Raw genomic sequence first — 17,438 nt, forward strand, 5'->3', positions numbered from 1 at the left:
TGAAAATACATTGTTCTGGTGTGGGCAACTTTTCCTCTGAAAAGGGGGCTTTTAAACCCCGCTCACTTTATAAATGTTAAAACTAAGCCCTCCACCCCCCAAGAAAAGTCAAAGTGTTTTGCCCAGGTTAAGGCGCACAGCACACTGAACATGGTACCCTCCAAATAAAGCCAGATAGCTCATCCCAACTTACAGGTAAGGAAATCGAGGCCGGTGATTGGCCACTGGTGCTCGGTGGCGCTATCCAGTGAGGCCTGAGTCCGCCGCTGGGGAGGGAGTGCCCCGGCCGCCGGCGCTCACCGGAGGAGGGGCGTGCAGGTAGCGGGCGCCCTGGAGCCACCGTCCGTGCGAGGCGCTATTAGTAATCCCGTCGCTCGGCCCGCAGAGCAAAGCAAGTCGGGCCGGGTGTCTCCGGGGCCCTCCCCAGCCCGGAGCCGGATCGAGGCAGCCCTCCTCTCCCCTTCCACGTGTCCCTCCTCCGCGGGCAGCCGAGGGCCTGGGCTAGCGGGCCGGGGGCCAGGAAAAAGGCGCAAACACCGCGGCTGGGCCGCTCCCCTTCCCGCTCAAAATAGCCCCCGGCCGGGGCTGCCACGCATTCCGCCGGGCCCCCGGGGCGCGGGAAGGGGTGGCGGGCCGGGCTACGTGGCCGGCCGGGCCTAGTGGGACAGGGTGGGGGCGAGGGCGGGCCGCGCGGTCGGCCGGCCGGCAGGCATGTGGCTCTCCTTCGGGGAGCCTTGGCAGCCTGGGCTGCGCGCTGCGCCCGGATGATGGAGAGCTTCTGGAATTTCCTGCAGCTGGAGAGCGCGGCCGGCCGGGGGAGCCGGCCCAGCGCAGCTCGGGAAGGGGCGCCGAGCCGCCCCGACCCCCGGACGCGTCTCCGCCGCTCCGGTGGTGTGGGAGACTTGCCCGCCCGGTCCCGGACCTCCCCCGGGCGAGGCAGGAGGCTCCCCTCCCCCGCCGCTCCTTCGGGGCTGGCGGGGGTCCAGGCCCGCCCTTCCCGGCCTGGGCGGCGGACAGGGGCCAGGTGCAGGCGACGCCCCTCCCCCAGCCGCCTGGTTTCCCTCTCGGCCCGTCACCTCTGCAAGAGTCAGAAGCCCTGCGGCCTCCTGGGGAGGGGGCGGGGGCGCAGGCGCAGGCACCGGGGGCGGCCAGGTAGCTGGAGGGGCAGCGGCGGGAAAACTCGGGAGCCGACTCCTCCGGCCGCCAGACCCGCGCCTGCTGCTCGAGCTGAGCCGTCGAAGGGCTTCTCTGTAGGAGGGAGGCGAGGCAGTCCTCTCTCTCCGGCTCCCCCCCACCCCACCTCCTCTCGCAACTACCGAGCCAGTGGGCGGCGGACCGCTGGAAACGTCCTGGATCGTTTCCCCACCTCCCGCAGCAGCTGGCTTTGAGGGGGCGACTCTGAACCTTGCAGGTCAGAGAGTCCAGACAAGGGACCCTGGAGGGAGGGCCTCCCTTTTGCCGGAGCCCTGCAATCCAGGGGAGTTGGTAAGTGACCTCTCAGGGCTCACTCGGGGCACTGATGGGTGGGGGGTGTTCAAGGATCCTTTCCCCACAACTTTGCCCAATTCCAGCACCGTTTGCTTGAGCCCTGCAGATGGAGACCGATGAACCGTTTAGCCACTCCCAGCCAAAGGCCCCGGTTCAGTTACAGTTCCCGCCCCCACCGAGCTCACCGCGGTAAGCCAGAGCGGCGGCCGTAGGCCTGGCTGGCTCCCTTCTGTAGTGCCCTGCTCGGTGACCGTGGGCAAGGCTCTTCACTCCTGAGTTTTCTTCTCTCTCTGAAAAACTGGATGATAGTAGGCAGGCCTGGGCCTTGTGGGGCTTGCAGTTGGCACTTGTGAAGCAATTAGTGTGATGCCTACCCATAGTAAGCACACCTGAGTAACATGCAGTCCCGCTCAGGAGAGTAGAGGCCACCCTTAAAGCATTATTAACCCCATCTACCCTCCACCGGACCTGTGAAATGTGGCTTCCCAAGGTAAGCAGTGCCTCTTGGGAAGGATGGGAAGGGAAAGATTGGCTTTATTGAGTGTTCATTTATTCATTAAGCTCACGCTACTGTTGTTGGGCTCAGCTCGCTCTACACTGGGGCAAGAGACCTTTAGAATGCTGGGAGCTGAGAACCAGTTCTGGCCACTATGCTTTAAATTAAAGCCCTTCCTCCTGCCCCAAGTGTGGACTGGAAACTGATGCCCTAGGAGGGGGCTGGTCTCCGGATGCTCCCACTGTTCGGCTGGGGGTGGGGCTGGCAGAACACAAAGCTTGGCTTCTCCAGGTGTAGGGCCCAGGCAGGCTTAAGGTCAGTGGGATTCTTCCTTTGGGGCTCCTGGCTCCCTTTACTCGGCCACGGCCAGATGTGCAGATTCAAATTCAAATTCCCCTAGGCTCCACTTCAGCCCAGGAAGTACACCTGGGCCTGTGTTGTTCCCGCCCCCCCCCCCCCCCCACCTTCCCCAAGTCTGTTTTCTGTTTGGTTGGCCTCCCTTGCCCACTGGGAAAGACTGGGATACTGGAAGAGGCTCTAGATTCATTTCAATAGGCCCCGATGGTGCATGACTTTAATCATAGCACTTGGGAGGCAGAGGCGGGTGGATCTCCGTAAGTTTGAAGCCAGCCAGGGCTACACAATGAGACCTTGCCTCAAAACAACAGCAAAAAGCATGCCATTCGACTGTAAACTTGAGGCATACTCTGTGAACCCCTGTTTTGCCTTTCTGCAAAATCTACTTAGGAAAGGCCAGAGATGGAGCAGATCCATAAGGTGCTTGCCTGTGGCCCAAAGCCTTGTTTGCATGTAATCCCCAACACCACCAGGTATTATATATAGCTGTATATACCTTGAATACCTCTTCATCATCCTAGAGGCATCCTGGCAGAGATCTACTTAAATAATACAAGACAGGGATGCTTTGGAACTCAAGGGATTTTGCTTTGAAGACAGGTAGAGGGAATAGAGGAAGCTTCTTTGGGCTCTGGTAGTGCTCTGGGATCCGGATGCAAAGTTCAGGAACTTGCCCCATGACTAGACTAAGTCCAGCACTGCCCACTCTGACCGCCACAGAGGGGCAGCCTGTTTTGCAGAAGCAGAAAGTGTTGGAGCCTATGTTAAGGAGTAGGCACCAGGTTGTAAAACAGGTCCCATTGGAAGGCAACATGCATATATCTGGCTAGTTTCTCTCATACCCATAGAGGGCTCACAGTAATGGACTGAATGAAGGGGGGGGAAACCCTGCAACCAGCAGCTAGGCTGTGTGACTCAGAGCGGGTGATTTCTCCTCAGTCTCTGTTCCCTTCTGCCTGACACAGAGGCTGGATTAGTGACTCCCTCCGGCACCTTCTAGCTCTGACAGGCTCCAAGCCTGTGTTGACTGATATATCCTAGGAGATAGCACACAGAGAACCAAGTCGGCTGGGAGATCCCTGTCAAGGTACCCCCCCAACCCCCGCCCCCTAAGAAAGCCAGAGTACCTTCCTTGCTGAAACACACCCTTCAGGGCTTCTGACGGAAATCGTGGTGGGTGGAGGGGGCATGTCACCCAAATGAGCAGTGTTGCTGACTCCCACCCAGGGTTCCTGGTATCTGAAGAGAGGCCTGTGCTCAAGAATGAGCGCTTGTGTCAGGCAGGGCTGTGAAGCTGCATGCTTCACAGAGAGGAAAGGAATGTGTGTGTCAGGGACCAGTCAGCCTCTAGGGATGGGGTGCTGGGCATGGGGCTGCTAACTTGTGGATGTGTGCCCAACAGTCGTCACAGCGGCAGTGGATTGGGGTGTGCTCTAGACGAGGAGGCTGGCTGTGGGGATGAGGGAAAATCGGGGAGAGGAGTTGGCTTTGAGTCAGTGCTGGACAGCCTCGTGGGTAGGAGAGTTTAGCCTGTGCCTGGGTTTGCCTACTTGGTGGTGGGAGTTGAGCTGAAGGACACTATTCTGGATTGCCGTCTATGTTCTATTGCGAGTGTTCCTGTGTGGGGTTGTTGTCAAGGTTTCCTGAGCAGGGAGTTATCTGGAAGGTGTACCAGTGGAGGTATGTGTTGGAAGTAGGCAGCCCCTGGTTGTTTGGGGTGCTGTCTGTACGGGCCTGTTGATTGGTATTTTCAGGCTGCCAATCAATCCTGGTCATGTTCTCGTCTAGTCCCTACCTAGAGGGAGACCCCAAAACTGGGTAAAGAGAGGAGGGAAATCTGACTTTTCTAGTGTTTGTGCAGGTAACAGGCAGCCGCTAGGCCGCTCACTCACAGTAATTTTACCACGGTGCCTAAGTCAGGAACAGGCGTGAATTGACCTTTTAACCCCTTCCCCACCACGGGATTAGATTCTGTTTCCTGTTCAATCTCCTCCAGAACCAGTTCCATCCCGACTCACCTCCCACCCCAACAGTGGATAAGCAGCCCCATCCATCGTTTTTTCTCCCTCTACCCTTACCAGGCCTTGAGGGGGGCCCCGAGGGCCAGGCTGGTGCAGGGTCTGGCAGGAGCTGAGGGCCCGGGCGGGAGTGATAAATATTGAAGAGGAGGGATTTCGGTGTGGGCTGGAGCAGCTGCAGTGGTTAGTGTCACACTATCTCTCCCCAGGTTTACTGACCCATTTCCATTCACGCGGCTGCCGGTTTCCTAGCAACAGCAACAGTCCCCCCAGAACAGGCGGAGTGTGTGTCTGCCATTAGCGACTGCTGCAACTGTGTCAAGGTTACCCCGCTCCCTGCAAACCCACCCCGGCGGGTTTGTTTTCTGCCAGCGCCTGGCACACACCATGCCAGCCCAGGCAGGGGGAGAGAAGAGGGCTGGGGGCCAGCCTTAGGGGCTGGGGTGGGGGTGGGGGTGAGGAGGAGCTGCTTTTCCAATCCAAGGGGAGCCAACTTGGACAGAGTCCGAAGCTGCCCCCCCCCCCCATTTGCTGGTGGAATTCCTGAGCCTGAGGGGAGCAGGGGGTGGAGCTGTCCCTCAGCCCTGACCCCCGAGATTCCAGAGCCTGGGGGGAGGGGGTGTAAGGCCAAGGGCCTCCGGGAACCCTGCCCGGTCTGACCCCACCTGGCTTGTTCTCCTGTGCTGGCTTCCTCTCACTTGTGAGGCAGCTCAGGGCCCCTGTTGCTCTCAGCTCTTTGTCCCAGCCTCTGTGCCTGGTCTCCCCCACCAGACTCCCCAGGGCAGGGTTGTATTTCTCCCATCAGACTAGGGGCTCCTGAGGTTGGGGTTCATGAAGCCTCCTCTCTGCCCTCAGCACCACTGGCTGTTTTCCCATATTATGGGAGATGAGACCAAACATTTCGGGTGTCAAGGGATTTCTTAATAAAAGAGGAGCCAGGCAGACAGATGTCCCCATCCTATTGGACAAGGAGGTTGTACAGGAACACGTCCTACCCTCCATGAGGCCTTTATACATATAGCATTGGTCAGAGGAAGTAGAGTACCCATCTTTGCTTCTTGAAAACCAGACTGCAAAGGGTTAAACTGCCCCCCATCTTGGTATGTGAGCTCCCCTAGGCTAGGGGGATGGGAGCATGGGGGGTGCTGGAACCACTCTGGGTCAGCTCCTACCTGACCAGTCACATTCCTTCCCAGGAGGGTTGGAGCTTAAGGCAGAGAGAGGGCAGGGGCAGAGGCCTGGAGGGAGTTGAGTTGACTGGAATGGAAGGGGGCAGCTGGGACTGATGTCTGAATCCACTCCTATGCAGGCTTCGGTCTCCCTGTCTCTTCTCCCACTATATACACCCGCAGACCTTTCAGGTAGGCCCACGTGTCTGGGCCATAGGTGTACAGACCTGATACCAATTCTGAACAAAGAGAAGAGCATGGCAGGGGCAGTTTCTGACATGCGGAGTGGCCCAGGGACTTATGGGTAGTCTCCACTGTGACTTTTGGTGCTTGGGGGAGGTTGGCTGGGTCAGAGGCTCTGGCATCCAGGGTACAGAACAGGCTGCTAGAGACCTGGGCGGGAACTCAGGGAGCCTGGTTCTCTGCCCAGGCCCATGACTGGCTCCTCGTGGCTTCAGTCATGAAGAGCTTAGGCCAGTTAAGAGCCCTCGCATCCTGTTAGTGATTATGGGTGAGAGATGAGTGAGGGTAGGGAGGATGGTCTGGAGAGGTGTGGGCAGCAGGCAGCTCAAGGGGGAGTTGCAACATGACACTGGAGCGGAAAATAGCCCAGGTCATTTTCAGCTGCCTGGGCCGAGGCATCTGATCCCAGCAGGGCAGCATGGGCAGGGGGCAGGGATGTGCCTTCCCTAAAGCTCTTTGGAAAGCCGGATAGGACGGGAGGCAAGAGATAGGTTGGCATGCCTGGCTAGGCTCCTTCAGACCTACTAGGCCCTGGCAGGAGTCCAGGAGTCAAATAAGGAATGCAGAGGGTTAACAGGAGGTGAGGCCTGGCCTCCCCCTTTGGGTCCAGGCCTGGATGAGGTGAAAGGTCAACCCCAAGGAGTCCAGGGCAGTGCTCCGGGAAAGAGTAACCTGATCCTTCTGGCTAGCTAGGCTGGAGGATCACAGCACCACCTCCCCCAGAAAGGTGCTTTGACATCCCCTGGAAGGAGTTTGTTTAGACTTGTTCTCATCAGGGACAGTGGGCTAGGGGAGGGTCCAGGCCCAAGGGGTCAGGCACCCCAGCCAGTGTGTGGTGCTCTGTCATCCTGGGGTTAGGGGAGTCAGAGATCGTCTCTTCCGTCCCCATTCATGCTCTAGACCTCTGTGGTTCTGCGGGACAGCATAGACACTGAGGAGTTAAGAGTTGCCCGCCTGGTGCCAGACTGGCATTGAGATGTGTGGGTGGAGAGTTACACCTCCATTCAGACATGTCGCTGCTGTCTGGTCATATATGTGGTAGGGTGCTGGGTGTGACATGGTGTGATGGCAAGCAGAGATAACACGGGCTCCTTGGAACTTGGGCTCTTAAATCAGGCTTGGCTTTGGTTCGGATCTTTGCCTCTTAGTGTTGAGCTCAAGACTCATGACACTAAAGCAAGCTTCTCACCTAAGCATGTTGACCTGTCCGCAGAGGAAGGCTGAACAGGCACTCAGTAAAAAGGAATGTGAGCAGGGCACTTACTTGACATGCTTGAAGCCCTGGGTTCAATTCCAAGCACTACCAAGAACAAATAAATAAATAAATAAATAAGAAGAAGGATGATAATAAGTCTCACTAGCTGCCAAGCCAACTCTAGAGAGAGGTTGGGAAGCTGTAGACAGGATGAAGGGGAGGGCCGCTCTGAGACTGCCTGGGTCTCTCAGTCAGGCACCTCAGGTTGTGGGGCTATCTATAACTGACTTGGGTGGAATATGATGAGGTGTTCTATGTGAGGCAAGGGTTGGTTCAGCTTAGGGCAGTTCCTATTGTTGACCTCTGGGGCTAGCTGCTGCAACTGCCCTCCACCCCAGCAGGCTTTGTGTGGCTCTGTGGGTGTAACTGTCCCCAGAGGGCGGCTGTAGGTATGTTTGAGAAGGCATCTGGAGAACAAGTAGCCTTTTGTCCGCTTCCAGCCCCCAGCTGGCTGGGCCGGGCTCTCTCTGGGGGATCCCCTGTTTCTAAGCCCAGATCCCAACCCACGGACTTCATCTTTGCCCACAGGTATCCATCCATATAAGGGGTGCGGGTGCTCTGAGCGCCCTTCCCCTGCCCTGGGCAGAGGGACACTAGCTCTGAAGTCCCAGGAAAAGAGGTTCAGGGGCTGAAGTTGTACCCAAAGCTCCACCCCCTCCTTGAGATGGCACCCCAGGTGCCACTGGAGCCTTGCCTACTCCCCTGAGTTCCGGAGCGCAGTGGGTGGAGTCAGCAGGAGATGCTGGAGCAGGCAGGGCTGACTTTGGGGTGCAGAGACCTCAAAGACCTTCCTGCAGTGGAAGAGGCTGAACAGGGATCTTGAGACCATGGGGCTGGCTCCTCCTTGAAATCTTAACAAGACTTCGTCTGGAGACCTCTGATTTTTTCCAGTTCCTGTCCACATTTTGCCAGATACTATTTTCTGCAGAAAACCTTCCTAGAATCGATCCTCACCTCCAGTAAAGCCCCCCCCCCCCCCCCCCCCCTGTTACCTTTACTCTTGGCACTATGCTTACAGAGGGAGAGGCGCTGAGGTCCTAACAACCCCAGCTATCTATGAAGCCGTTGCTGGGTACTAGACACTGCCCCTTCCTTGTAATTGATCTTTTCACAGCAGGGTTGGGAACTCCTGAACAGGGGTTACAGGCATGGCAGGAGCCGGGACAGGAGGGACAACAGAGGTGACAAGCTTATAGGAAAGGAAAACTGCCCAAAGCTGTGTAGCAAGCAAAACAGAAAAGCTAGAAGCCAGGCTCTTGGCTCCCTCACACCTCTGGCTCTGAGTGTGCCGAGGGAGGGGGAGCTACAGGCAGAGTGCCGGTGGCCTTCCCCCTTCGCCAGAGAGACTGTTCAACCCCAGCCCTCTGCACAAAGAGCAGGAGAGCACTAGGTCTGTCTGTCTGTCTTTGCCTTCCACACATCTGTCCCAGACCCTCTGACTTAGGGGGAAGAAGAGGTGACTGGGGGAGCTAAGAGCATTCACAAGCCGCGGGAAGCAGTTCTGGACTTCATGAAATAGTGGGAGCCCAGTGGTTGGGGGTTACTGGTTCTGGGGACATAAAGATTTAGCTTGCAGGTGGGAGGTTCCAAGTTGGGCAAAGAGGAGTGTTGGGAGCCAAAGTATGTGGGGGTTCAGTGCAAAGGAGGCAGAGATTATGCTAGCCCAGCACTTTCCCCCTACACACACCCACAGGCTGGCCTAGTGGAATGCTGGGAAGGAAGCCCTAGGGACGAGGCCAAGCAGCCAAGGTGTCTCCGGTGGCACGGAAGCAGTTAAGAGCTGCCTCAGCCCGTTCCTTCAGACAATTAGTGACATCTCGCTTGACAACACCACACTGAGCCCATGCAGACCTCGGCCCCCCTCCGGGCCCCCCCCACAGCCGCTTCAGCTGTTTATTCTTGGGCTTTAACAATTGGGATTCTGACTTGGAGGAGCGGGCGCCCTGCACTGCCCTCTGACCCACCGTCGCCTTGGCAACTGGAGCCCGGTAGGCCTGGGCTCTGCGTTAGGATTACAGATCCTGAATTCACAATCTTGCTTCCCTGCAAGCAGCAGCAGCCGCAACAGCATGTGGGATCTTCAGGCAGACTGGAGGGGACAGAGGAGGAAGATCCCCAGGGGACATCCTGAGACACAGGTGGAACCCTCGGATGGCACACGTGACCTGGGGAAGGGTGCCCTCCTGGGGTGGGGTAAAGCCCAAGAGCCCCAATCCGCTCCAGCATCTTCCAGTTGCTCTCTGGAAACTTCCTGGTAGAGCCCTGAGGGCAGGGGCGAGGCTTCTTCATCACACACACCCCTTTTCCCCTTAGTCAGCCCCCTACCATGCCCAGAGCTCCAAGTGCCAGCAGACTGTGCCCCTGCCGTGCCCGCCGTCATGGCAACAAGCCCCCCCTTCCAAAGCCCTGCCCCCCCCCCAGCAGCCAACTGCCCCAGCTGAAACCAGAGCCGATGCATCTGTGAGCCTCATGCCCAGACCCACATTCCATTTCTGTCCTCTGTCCCCCCCAGTTCTGGCGACATCTCCCCTCCTGCATGCGCCCTCCCTCCACCCCTGCCTTCTCCTGCTGTTCCCCCCACACTCTATCCATCACTTAGTGTCTCCCCCTTCTTCCCACCCCAGCCTGTGAGTGTATCTCACCCTCTTGACTGTCTCCGCTAGTCTCTGGGTGTGTCAGCCCCTGTCTCCTGCTCCTTGGGTTTCTGTGCCTAGGCCTGTCTGTGGCAAGCTTCTCCATCTCTCTGTCTGTGTCTTTGTCTCTGCATCATCCTGCCCCTCTCCCTCTCCCTCTCTCTCTCTCTCTCTCTCTCTCTCTTTGTCTTGTTCTTCCTCCTTCACTTCACACTCTTCCTGAGTCTTTTTCTTGCTGTTTCTCCTGGCATGCTCTCCCTACCTCTCCCGGGCTCCGTTTCCTATCCCTCCTTTCTCCTTAGGCTGTTTTTCTTGTACCCAACATCTTCCCCTCTCTGCCTCGATCTCTCCCTCTTTCTGTCCTCACTGGTTCCCTAACATGCAGATTTCTCTGAGATTCCTCCCCTGTTTCCTACTTGGCCATCTCCCTTGTAACCACTGGCCAGGGAGCTAAGGGTGTTCCTTCAGAGTCACCCCAAAGAAATGCCCTTTTCTAGTAGGGACTCTCTGCCCTGAGAGCCCCACTGGGCTTGAAATGAGCAGTCTAAAGAAATTAGGGTACCAGATGAAGAATGTGAGGCCTCCTTTGCAGTTTGAGAGGTTGAACACGCCCTATTTGGCCATCCTTCCGCCAGCCCAAGTGGCACACAGGAGCAGTCCCGGGCGCTAAGCTAGACAAGAGCCTTGCCATCTTGTAGGGTAGCTAGGCCTCACTGATCCTTTCCCCCCGTAGGATGGCTCCCCCAGGCTATGCCTCAGTTTCCAAACCTGATACTCTCCAGCTTCTTTAAAGCATTTTGAGTTCCTGGAACAAGGAAAGACTGCAGTAGCTGCCCTGCTCACCAGCACCAAGCACACCGCTGCCCAGAACCAGAGTCTTGGTGGAATCAGGGCCCTGTCTCCTTAACTGCCAAGTGGAGGTCAGTGCCCACCTCTCCTCAAAGCTGGCAGCCCCAGACTGGACAATGGCCTCTGGCTTTCCTCCTGTTATCCTCCTTCAAGGAATGAGTTTTGAGTCATGGGCAAATAGGCTCTAGGGTAGTGAGCCAGGCCTCCAGGGCCCAACCCTGGCCTCTTGGTATGATGAGGCCTAGTCAGGCAGATAATTCTAGGACCCTGGGTCTGGACACTACTCACCAAGGGGGTCAGGTAGGGGGGTGCCAGGGGGGCGGGTTGCACGCAAAGCATGCTGGGCCCCCTTGGCGGGTGGGTGGGGGGAACAAAGCTGGCATCGAGGCCTCAGCTAAAATTAGCTGCTTCCCTGCGCGGGAGCGAGCATGCCTGCCAGCCGCCCAGATCGCCGCTGCCTCGGCAGGCCATCTGTCACCACGTTTTTTTGCTAAGTCCCCCAGGGCCCCCTAGCTCTAGCCACCCCCAGGGGCTAGAAGGACTCTGCTCTGAGAATGTTGCTGGAGAGAGTTCTTTGCTGCAGCCTGGCGGCTGTGTGACCTCGGGCTCGGTCTGTCCCTCTCTGGACTTGCATACGGTAAAGGGGCTCTTGAACACTGCCATCTCAGGTGCTCTTGCGGGTCATGGGGGCAACAGGGGGATAGGGTGCGTTCCACTCCCTCCCTCTGAGCTGTTGCACAAATCCAAGGTTCGAAGGTAGTCCAAGTGAGGTTGAGGGTAAAGGTGAGGGGAAGGACAGACTTATGTCTGATTTCTTGGTCTTTGCTTAAGGCAATCTGTCCTCTATCCACCAACACCTCAACACTCCCACCCCACAACTCCAGGCTGCCATAAAGAAACAGTCCCTGTGGGAAGCCAGGCAGTGGAAACAAGGTTCAGCCAACACTGGTCTAGCGAGGGGGGTGTCCAGCTCCTTAGTAACCCCCTTCCTTCCCGTTCTTCACGTGCCGCGTGATCTTCTGAGGCCAGCTTTGTAGATGGGGACTGAGGTACGAGAAGAGGAGGGTCCTTGAGGAAGCAACAGCAGAGAACGGAGCCCGCTGCCCTCCCTTCTCCAACGCTGCTTTCTGACCCCAGTACTTCCTTGGCCCCTTCTCTCTCCCTTAAGCCAAAGAGGCTGAGCTGCTGCTCCAAGGTCACACAAATTGGCTTGGGAGGAGCGTAGACTTGAACCCGGGCCTCTTGGCTCCTGGCCTCCCTCACCACTCTGGCCAGCAGGCTGGGCCTGTTCCCCAAGTGAGTCATGCTCCTGGACTTTGGCCTCCATGTCTCTATCCCCAGTTCTGTGGCCTGAAGTTTGGAGAGGGGGCCTTTATAAGGAAGAGGGACAACCTTCCCAGCAAAGCGGGACTCAGGCTGCTGTCCTGCTCCTTCCTTGAGTTCATTAGAGCGGGAGCTTGGGAAGGTGAAATCTCCTGGCTGTCTGGCGCCCCGGGCAGCTTCCTCCCCAGCTTGTCTCAGCACTGCTTGGCTGCTGCAGTACCCAGGCAGGAGGCCACAGTACCTCCCCTCCTGGTGTCCAGGGAGCAAGGTCACACCCAGAGCCCTGTGTGCCTCCACCTCCTCCTGGGGCCAGTAGCGTTTGTCACTGGGGCAACGTGTGGCTGTGCCTGGTTCTAGCATTGCTGGGGTGACATTCATGCCCTGTGAGCTGTGACGCTTCTGCAGGCAGAGGACAGACAGCACCACCCAGGCTGGCGACGGTGCTGGAGGAGGGATGTGGGTGGGCTGTCACCTGTCCAGAGCAGGCAGAGGTGGTATGTGGTGTCTAGGTGGTGGGGGGTGGGGAGACTCAGAGAAGGACCAGGTCTTGTCCCATGGTGGGGGCTGTTTTGGTACACTAGACATGATAGGTTTGCTGCACATCACACATCCTATTAGTGGGTAAGAGGTGCCTGGTGGTAGCTACAGTGTTGGGAGGGGTGATAGCTGGACACCCATCTTGTGCCACTTCACGTTTTCAAGGAAGCAACAGGTACTGTGCTTAGTTGTTCCTGTAGGGAAGGTTGTCAGTGACTGTACACCTGTCTGTCCAGCTGTTGTGGGGAGTGGCATGTATGATGATCTCATGTTGTTGGGATGATCAGTGAGTTAGGAGCTTGTCTCACCTAAAGAACAACACATAGCCCTGTGGTGTGGGGCTTCCCCATAGAGACCACAGGGCCCCCAAAAGGCTGGCCAGAGGAACTAAATAAGGCACAGTACAAGGTGGGCGTCTTAGTGTCACATGACCTACCTTCTGACCCAAGTGCCAGCCCTTGGGACTGTGCCCCAGGAGAAAGGACCCAGTGTTTTTCAGATGGTGTGGGAAGGGGCCTCTGGGGCCTAAGCAGGTGTGTGACTGAGGAGGTGGTGCTCTAGACAGGGTTTGCATGAGGGCTGTGTCCCCATAGGCCTAGGGACCCTGTTGCCTGCCTCTTCTGCCCCTGAAACTGTTAAACTAATTAAGGCTGTGGAGCCGCAGGATTAATCGGGGCAGCTCACTCGGGCTGGGGCTCAGGTAGTCGATTAGTGCGCCGCGGAGGATATTGGATTTCTGAACCGCAAGTCAGCACTATTCGGGTCTGTTATCTCCGAGGCTTGAGGGTCAGCAGGCGGGAGGCTCAGGCACTGGCTACCCCCGCCCGCTCGCCACCCGCCTGGGCGCCTGGGCATCCACTTCCCTGCCTGTGAGGCCCTCACCTCGCCTTCCTGCTCTGCCCACCACGCCATCTTCAGGCTGCCTCCCTGGGCTGCTGTCCTGTGTGTGGGGCCTAGCCCAGCCTACCTCCTTGTCCCCGTCCCCCACTGTTTCTGTTCACCTTTCTCATGACCAGCCTCTGTCTTCTGTCCTTGTCTCTGTCTCTCTTCCTTGCTGCCTCTAGTGCTTGCTAGAGAACCCCCCCGCTTCTCTCTCTTGTGTGGTCTCTGCTGGTGTCTGCAACCAGAACAAATCTCCCCCAGCCAACACCCCCGAACAAGGAGGCCGAAGCAGCTAATGGGAAACATGTGACTCTGCCTTGCGCCTGGAGCACCGTGAAGGGAGCCTTAGTCCCAGCCCAACCCTGCTCCCCTTGCCACATCCCCTCACCACACAGACCCCCCCCAGCCTGAATGGGTTCAGTTGCGTGTTCCTTAGTTATTTATTGGGGGATAGCATTTATCAACTGGAGAATATCAGGATATAGAGGCTCTGAGGGCATCTGCTCCTTAGGTCTCCTCAGACCGAAGGGCCGGGCAGATCCCATGCACTCTCCTCTCCCACCCACCCTGTGTAGGAGAAGAGGGCCAAGATTAGCCGAGCTATGGGGTCCTGGATGGGGGCCAGTCAGTCACTAGGGTTGGGGGGCTCAGGCCACCCAGAGCCCCACCTTTTCCACCTTTCTGGGCCTCTGGGGAACTGTGGAGGTGGGGGCTCCCTGAGGGCTTGGGAGCTGCTGTGCTGCATTTCTGTATCCACCCAACCACAGGGAAGGGGGCAGATCAGAGGGAAGCTCTGGCAGGTTGGAATTCTTCTCTGCCTGTGGATAAATTGTCCCTAATCCAGGCTTGGGGAGTTGTCTGGCTCCTACAGAGAGAGAGAGAGAGAGAGAGAGAGAGAGAGAGAGAGAGAGAGAACACTTAGGCACTCAGGAGATAGGGAAGAGAGGAGCCAGCACACACAACACACAAACAGTGGCGCACACACAGCCTCACAAAGGTACCACATGAACGCTGAGGCACCATTGTGCTGACAGGCACGTAGACCCTCTCACGTGTTGACGCTGACACCCAGCTACGCTGGCACAGATGTATAATGGGATAACACAGGGACCCACCAACACACTCAAATACATGGTGTGCACAGACTCACAATGGTAAGGTCACACAAATCCACGCATGCAAAGTCACACCCGCATGCACATGCTGACCGTGGCAAAATAAACCCACAGGGACACTGTGACCAGTCAGGCCGTCACACCACGACCCTGAAAGCCCACAGAAAGGAAAGGCAGAGGTAGAAGGTAGGCAGGCAGTGCTGATGCGCAGTGACACCAGTGCCTGCAGGGACAGCAAAGGATCAGCCGCCCGCCCCCACCCTGCTGCCAAACACATCCAAGGAGCTTTGAGGCAGGCAGGAGCTGGTCTGGCTCCTGACACAGTGAGAGTCTGCGAGACAGGCACAGTGTGTACACACACAGGCACACTCACAGCTGGGCACACCTGTCACAGGCTCAGTTAAATACACACACAGAGCTGAACAGAATAGAAATTTAGATGGTACCCGTATCAGCCAAGTATAACTGAAGATGCTTGACTCTGGTAGACACAGGCATAGACTCAGCAATACACCAGTCATTGCTGATCAAACACATGATCCCACACCTGTGTGCAGACTTATTTGTTGGGGTGCTGGGAGTGGAACCCAGGGTCTTGTACATGCCAGGCAAGTGCTTTGCCTCTGGGCTACACCTGAGCCTGCTCACATGCAGTCCAACATTGGCATGTATAGAGAGGCATAGCAGACAGTAGCAACGTACATACAGGTGTGTGCGTGTACTCAGATGACTGAACGTCAGAGTTGTGTGCATTTATACAGGCAAAGGTCTCACACATGCACAGTAGCAGGCAACCAGAACCTGTAAGCTTCCGTGAGGCCTGTTCCTTAGACACACACACACCTGGGCTTCGGCGCAGACCTCAGGGGGCCAGCCAGGGGGCAGGAAGCAGGGGAGTGGTGAAAAATGCCATGGTCTAAGAAAACAAGGTGTGCCCAGTTGCTGCTGGAGATGGGCAAGTGCCAGCTGCATGTGCACCTTCATGAAAATGGGCATCCTAACACTCAGAACAGCAGCCCGCACCTGCGCAGTCACAAGCGCCCTCCCCGCTTTAGGATGAAGATGGAGGACCATAGAGGATACTGGAAGAGGGAATTACCAAGGGGAGGTTCCCTCCTCTGTCTTTCCTGTCGGCAGCTCGTGCACATATTTGAGTACCTAGACATCCAAAGACACCTCTTCCAGACAGGAGCCTGGGCTTGTGAGAGATGGAGACTCAGGGCTGGAGCGGTGACTCACAGGTTAAGAGCACTTACTGCTCTTGCTAAGACCTAGGTTCCATTCACAGTACTTAACACTGGCTCACCACCATCTGTAACTCCAATTCCAGGGGATCCAACCCCCTCTTTGGCCTGTGGGCATCAGGCATGCAAAACACACAAAATATAATACATACTTAAAGAATTACAAGGGGGTGGGGAGGTACTCAATTCTGCAGTAGGATAAAGTCATAGCCGGACCGGTACTCATGAAGCAGACCCTTCTAGCTCAGTGCCTTTCTGCCCTCTGCCTGCATCCATGCTTATCTTTGGCATGCTGTGTTTGCTTCTACAGATGGGAGCTTGCCTGGTTGTCTACTCATCGGCCTGGACCCCAGAGCCATCCCAGCTGAGTGTGTGCGGAGGGTCCCAGGTGAGGGGCACCACTTGGGCCTCTACAGAAACCACCCTGGAGAAGCTGATGCTGGTGGAGACAGAGCTTTCCTGCTGAGCCAGGCCTCTGCAAAGCCTGCTCAGGTAACTGTGAGCAAGGTGGGCCTGGGACAGCGTATCAGGGGCCTCAGCTTAGGCAAAAAGAAGGGAGAGAGAGACCCTTTAAGTCAAGAAGCCTTTAAGTCTAGCTTATTCGACATTCCCATTATCCAGAAAGAGGAATGGAGACTTGTGGACAGATAGTGAGTCTCTTAGAATCCTGCCTTCTAGCCTGAGGACTCTTCCCTGTGACTTGATGACCTGAGAGAACTGGGTGGAGAAATGAGTTGTGACGTTGACCAAGATTCAGGGCAGAGGTGGAAACCAGAGTGCTGATTCCCCACTCCCCTCCATGACACCCCTTTACTGGGGTCTTTGGAAACACAGAGCTAGGAGGTACTGGGAGGGTATGGTAGTCCAGGTGTGACTGCAGGCGGCTAGGGGGTGGGGAAGTGGTAGGACCCATCTTTCTCATGGCCCAGTTTAGCCCACCCAGGCTCCTAGTCACAGAGGCCAGGTGGAGCTGCCCTGCCCTCCTATAGAGGCAACTCCCTGCACTGACACATGAAGCCTCAGGCTCCAGGAAGCTCCTTAGCGTTTAGCCTGCTGGGAACCCCACCCAACTTCCAAAGGAGCATTCCTGAGGTCTGTATGGGGGTTGGGCCTCCAGGGGTAGGAAGGGTGAGGAGGCAGGGCTATGGGAGGATGTGCCACTGTAAGTACACTGGCTCTGAGTTTGTGTGCAAGCAGGTGTGCAGGGCTCTGTCTTTACTGCGGAAGGCTGTGTGTACAAGAGTTATGTAAGTGGCCGAGGCTGGGGGGATAGTTAAGAGCTTCACACGCGGTACTCGGTGGTGGTGACTGTACTGGATGTGGGTCCTGTGCAGGTGTGGGTACACTGGGTTGTTTCTACCACCCAGGGTGCTGCTGGAGAGGTGTGTGGTCAAGACTCAGATGCCATTGGGTGGGTTTGGTGTGTGCTTAGGGTCCTCAGCGCTAGGTGAGGTGGCATGTGCACATGGCTTCCATTGTGCTTGGGAGGTGGGCTGGGCAAGACTTGAGCTGAGCTGGGCTCAGCAGTGCCCAGCCTTGTGGCCAAATTGCTGAAGTCACTTCCTTTCTAACTGTGACTTTCCAGGAGGAGGAGTTCTTCCGACCTGGTCGGCAGCAAGGGGCGGGGCAGAACCGGCTCTCTCTGGGGAGGGACGTGGGCGGGGGTGGGAGAGGTGGGAGGAGGTGCTCGTGGTACTGGAGGAGGGAGTCCTCTGGGAGACAGAAGGAAAGACAAGGACAGGAGTCTGGAAGGGCCAAGGGCAGGAGGGGACGGGGGTGGAGTGGGCGGGAAGCTCAGTCCCTGGGCGACCTCGGAGGGAGGAAGGGAG

The 17,438-nt window shown here is 57.0% G+C and overlaps 1 protein-coding gene across 1 annotated transcript; it reads left to right on the plus strand.

Moving 5' to 3' along the window:
* The first annotated feature begins 289 nt into the window (after positions 1 to 289).
* On the plus strand, positions 290 to 15,982 carry LOC118577337 (serine/arginine repetitive matrix protein 3-like). The gene is made up of 2 exons (XM_036177495.1): positions 290 to 1,485; positions 15,920 to 15,982. Exon 1 carries the CDS (start codon positions 765 to 767, stop codon positions 1,386 to 1,388), a length of 624 nt encoding a protein of 207 aa, XP_036033388.1. The 5' UTR covers positions 290 to 764; the 3' UTR covers positions 1,389 to 1,485; positions 15,920 to 15,982.
* Positions 15,983 to 17,438: the final 1,456 nt, after the last annotated feature.

Source organism: Onychomys torridus, chromosome 2, assembly GCF_903995425.1.
Source record: "Onychomys torridus chromosome 2, mOncTor1.1, whole genome shotgun sequence".
Taxonomy (NCBI): domain Eukaryota; kingdom Metazoa; phylum Chordata; class Mammalia; order Rodentia; family Cricetidae; genus Onychomys; species Onychomys torridus.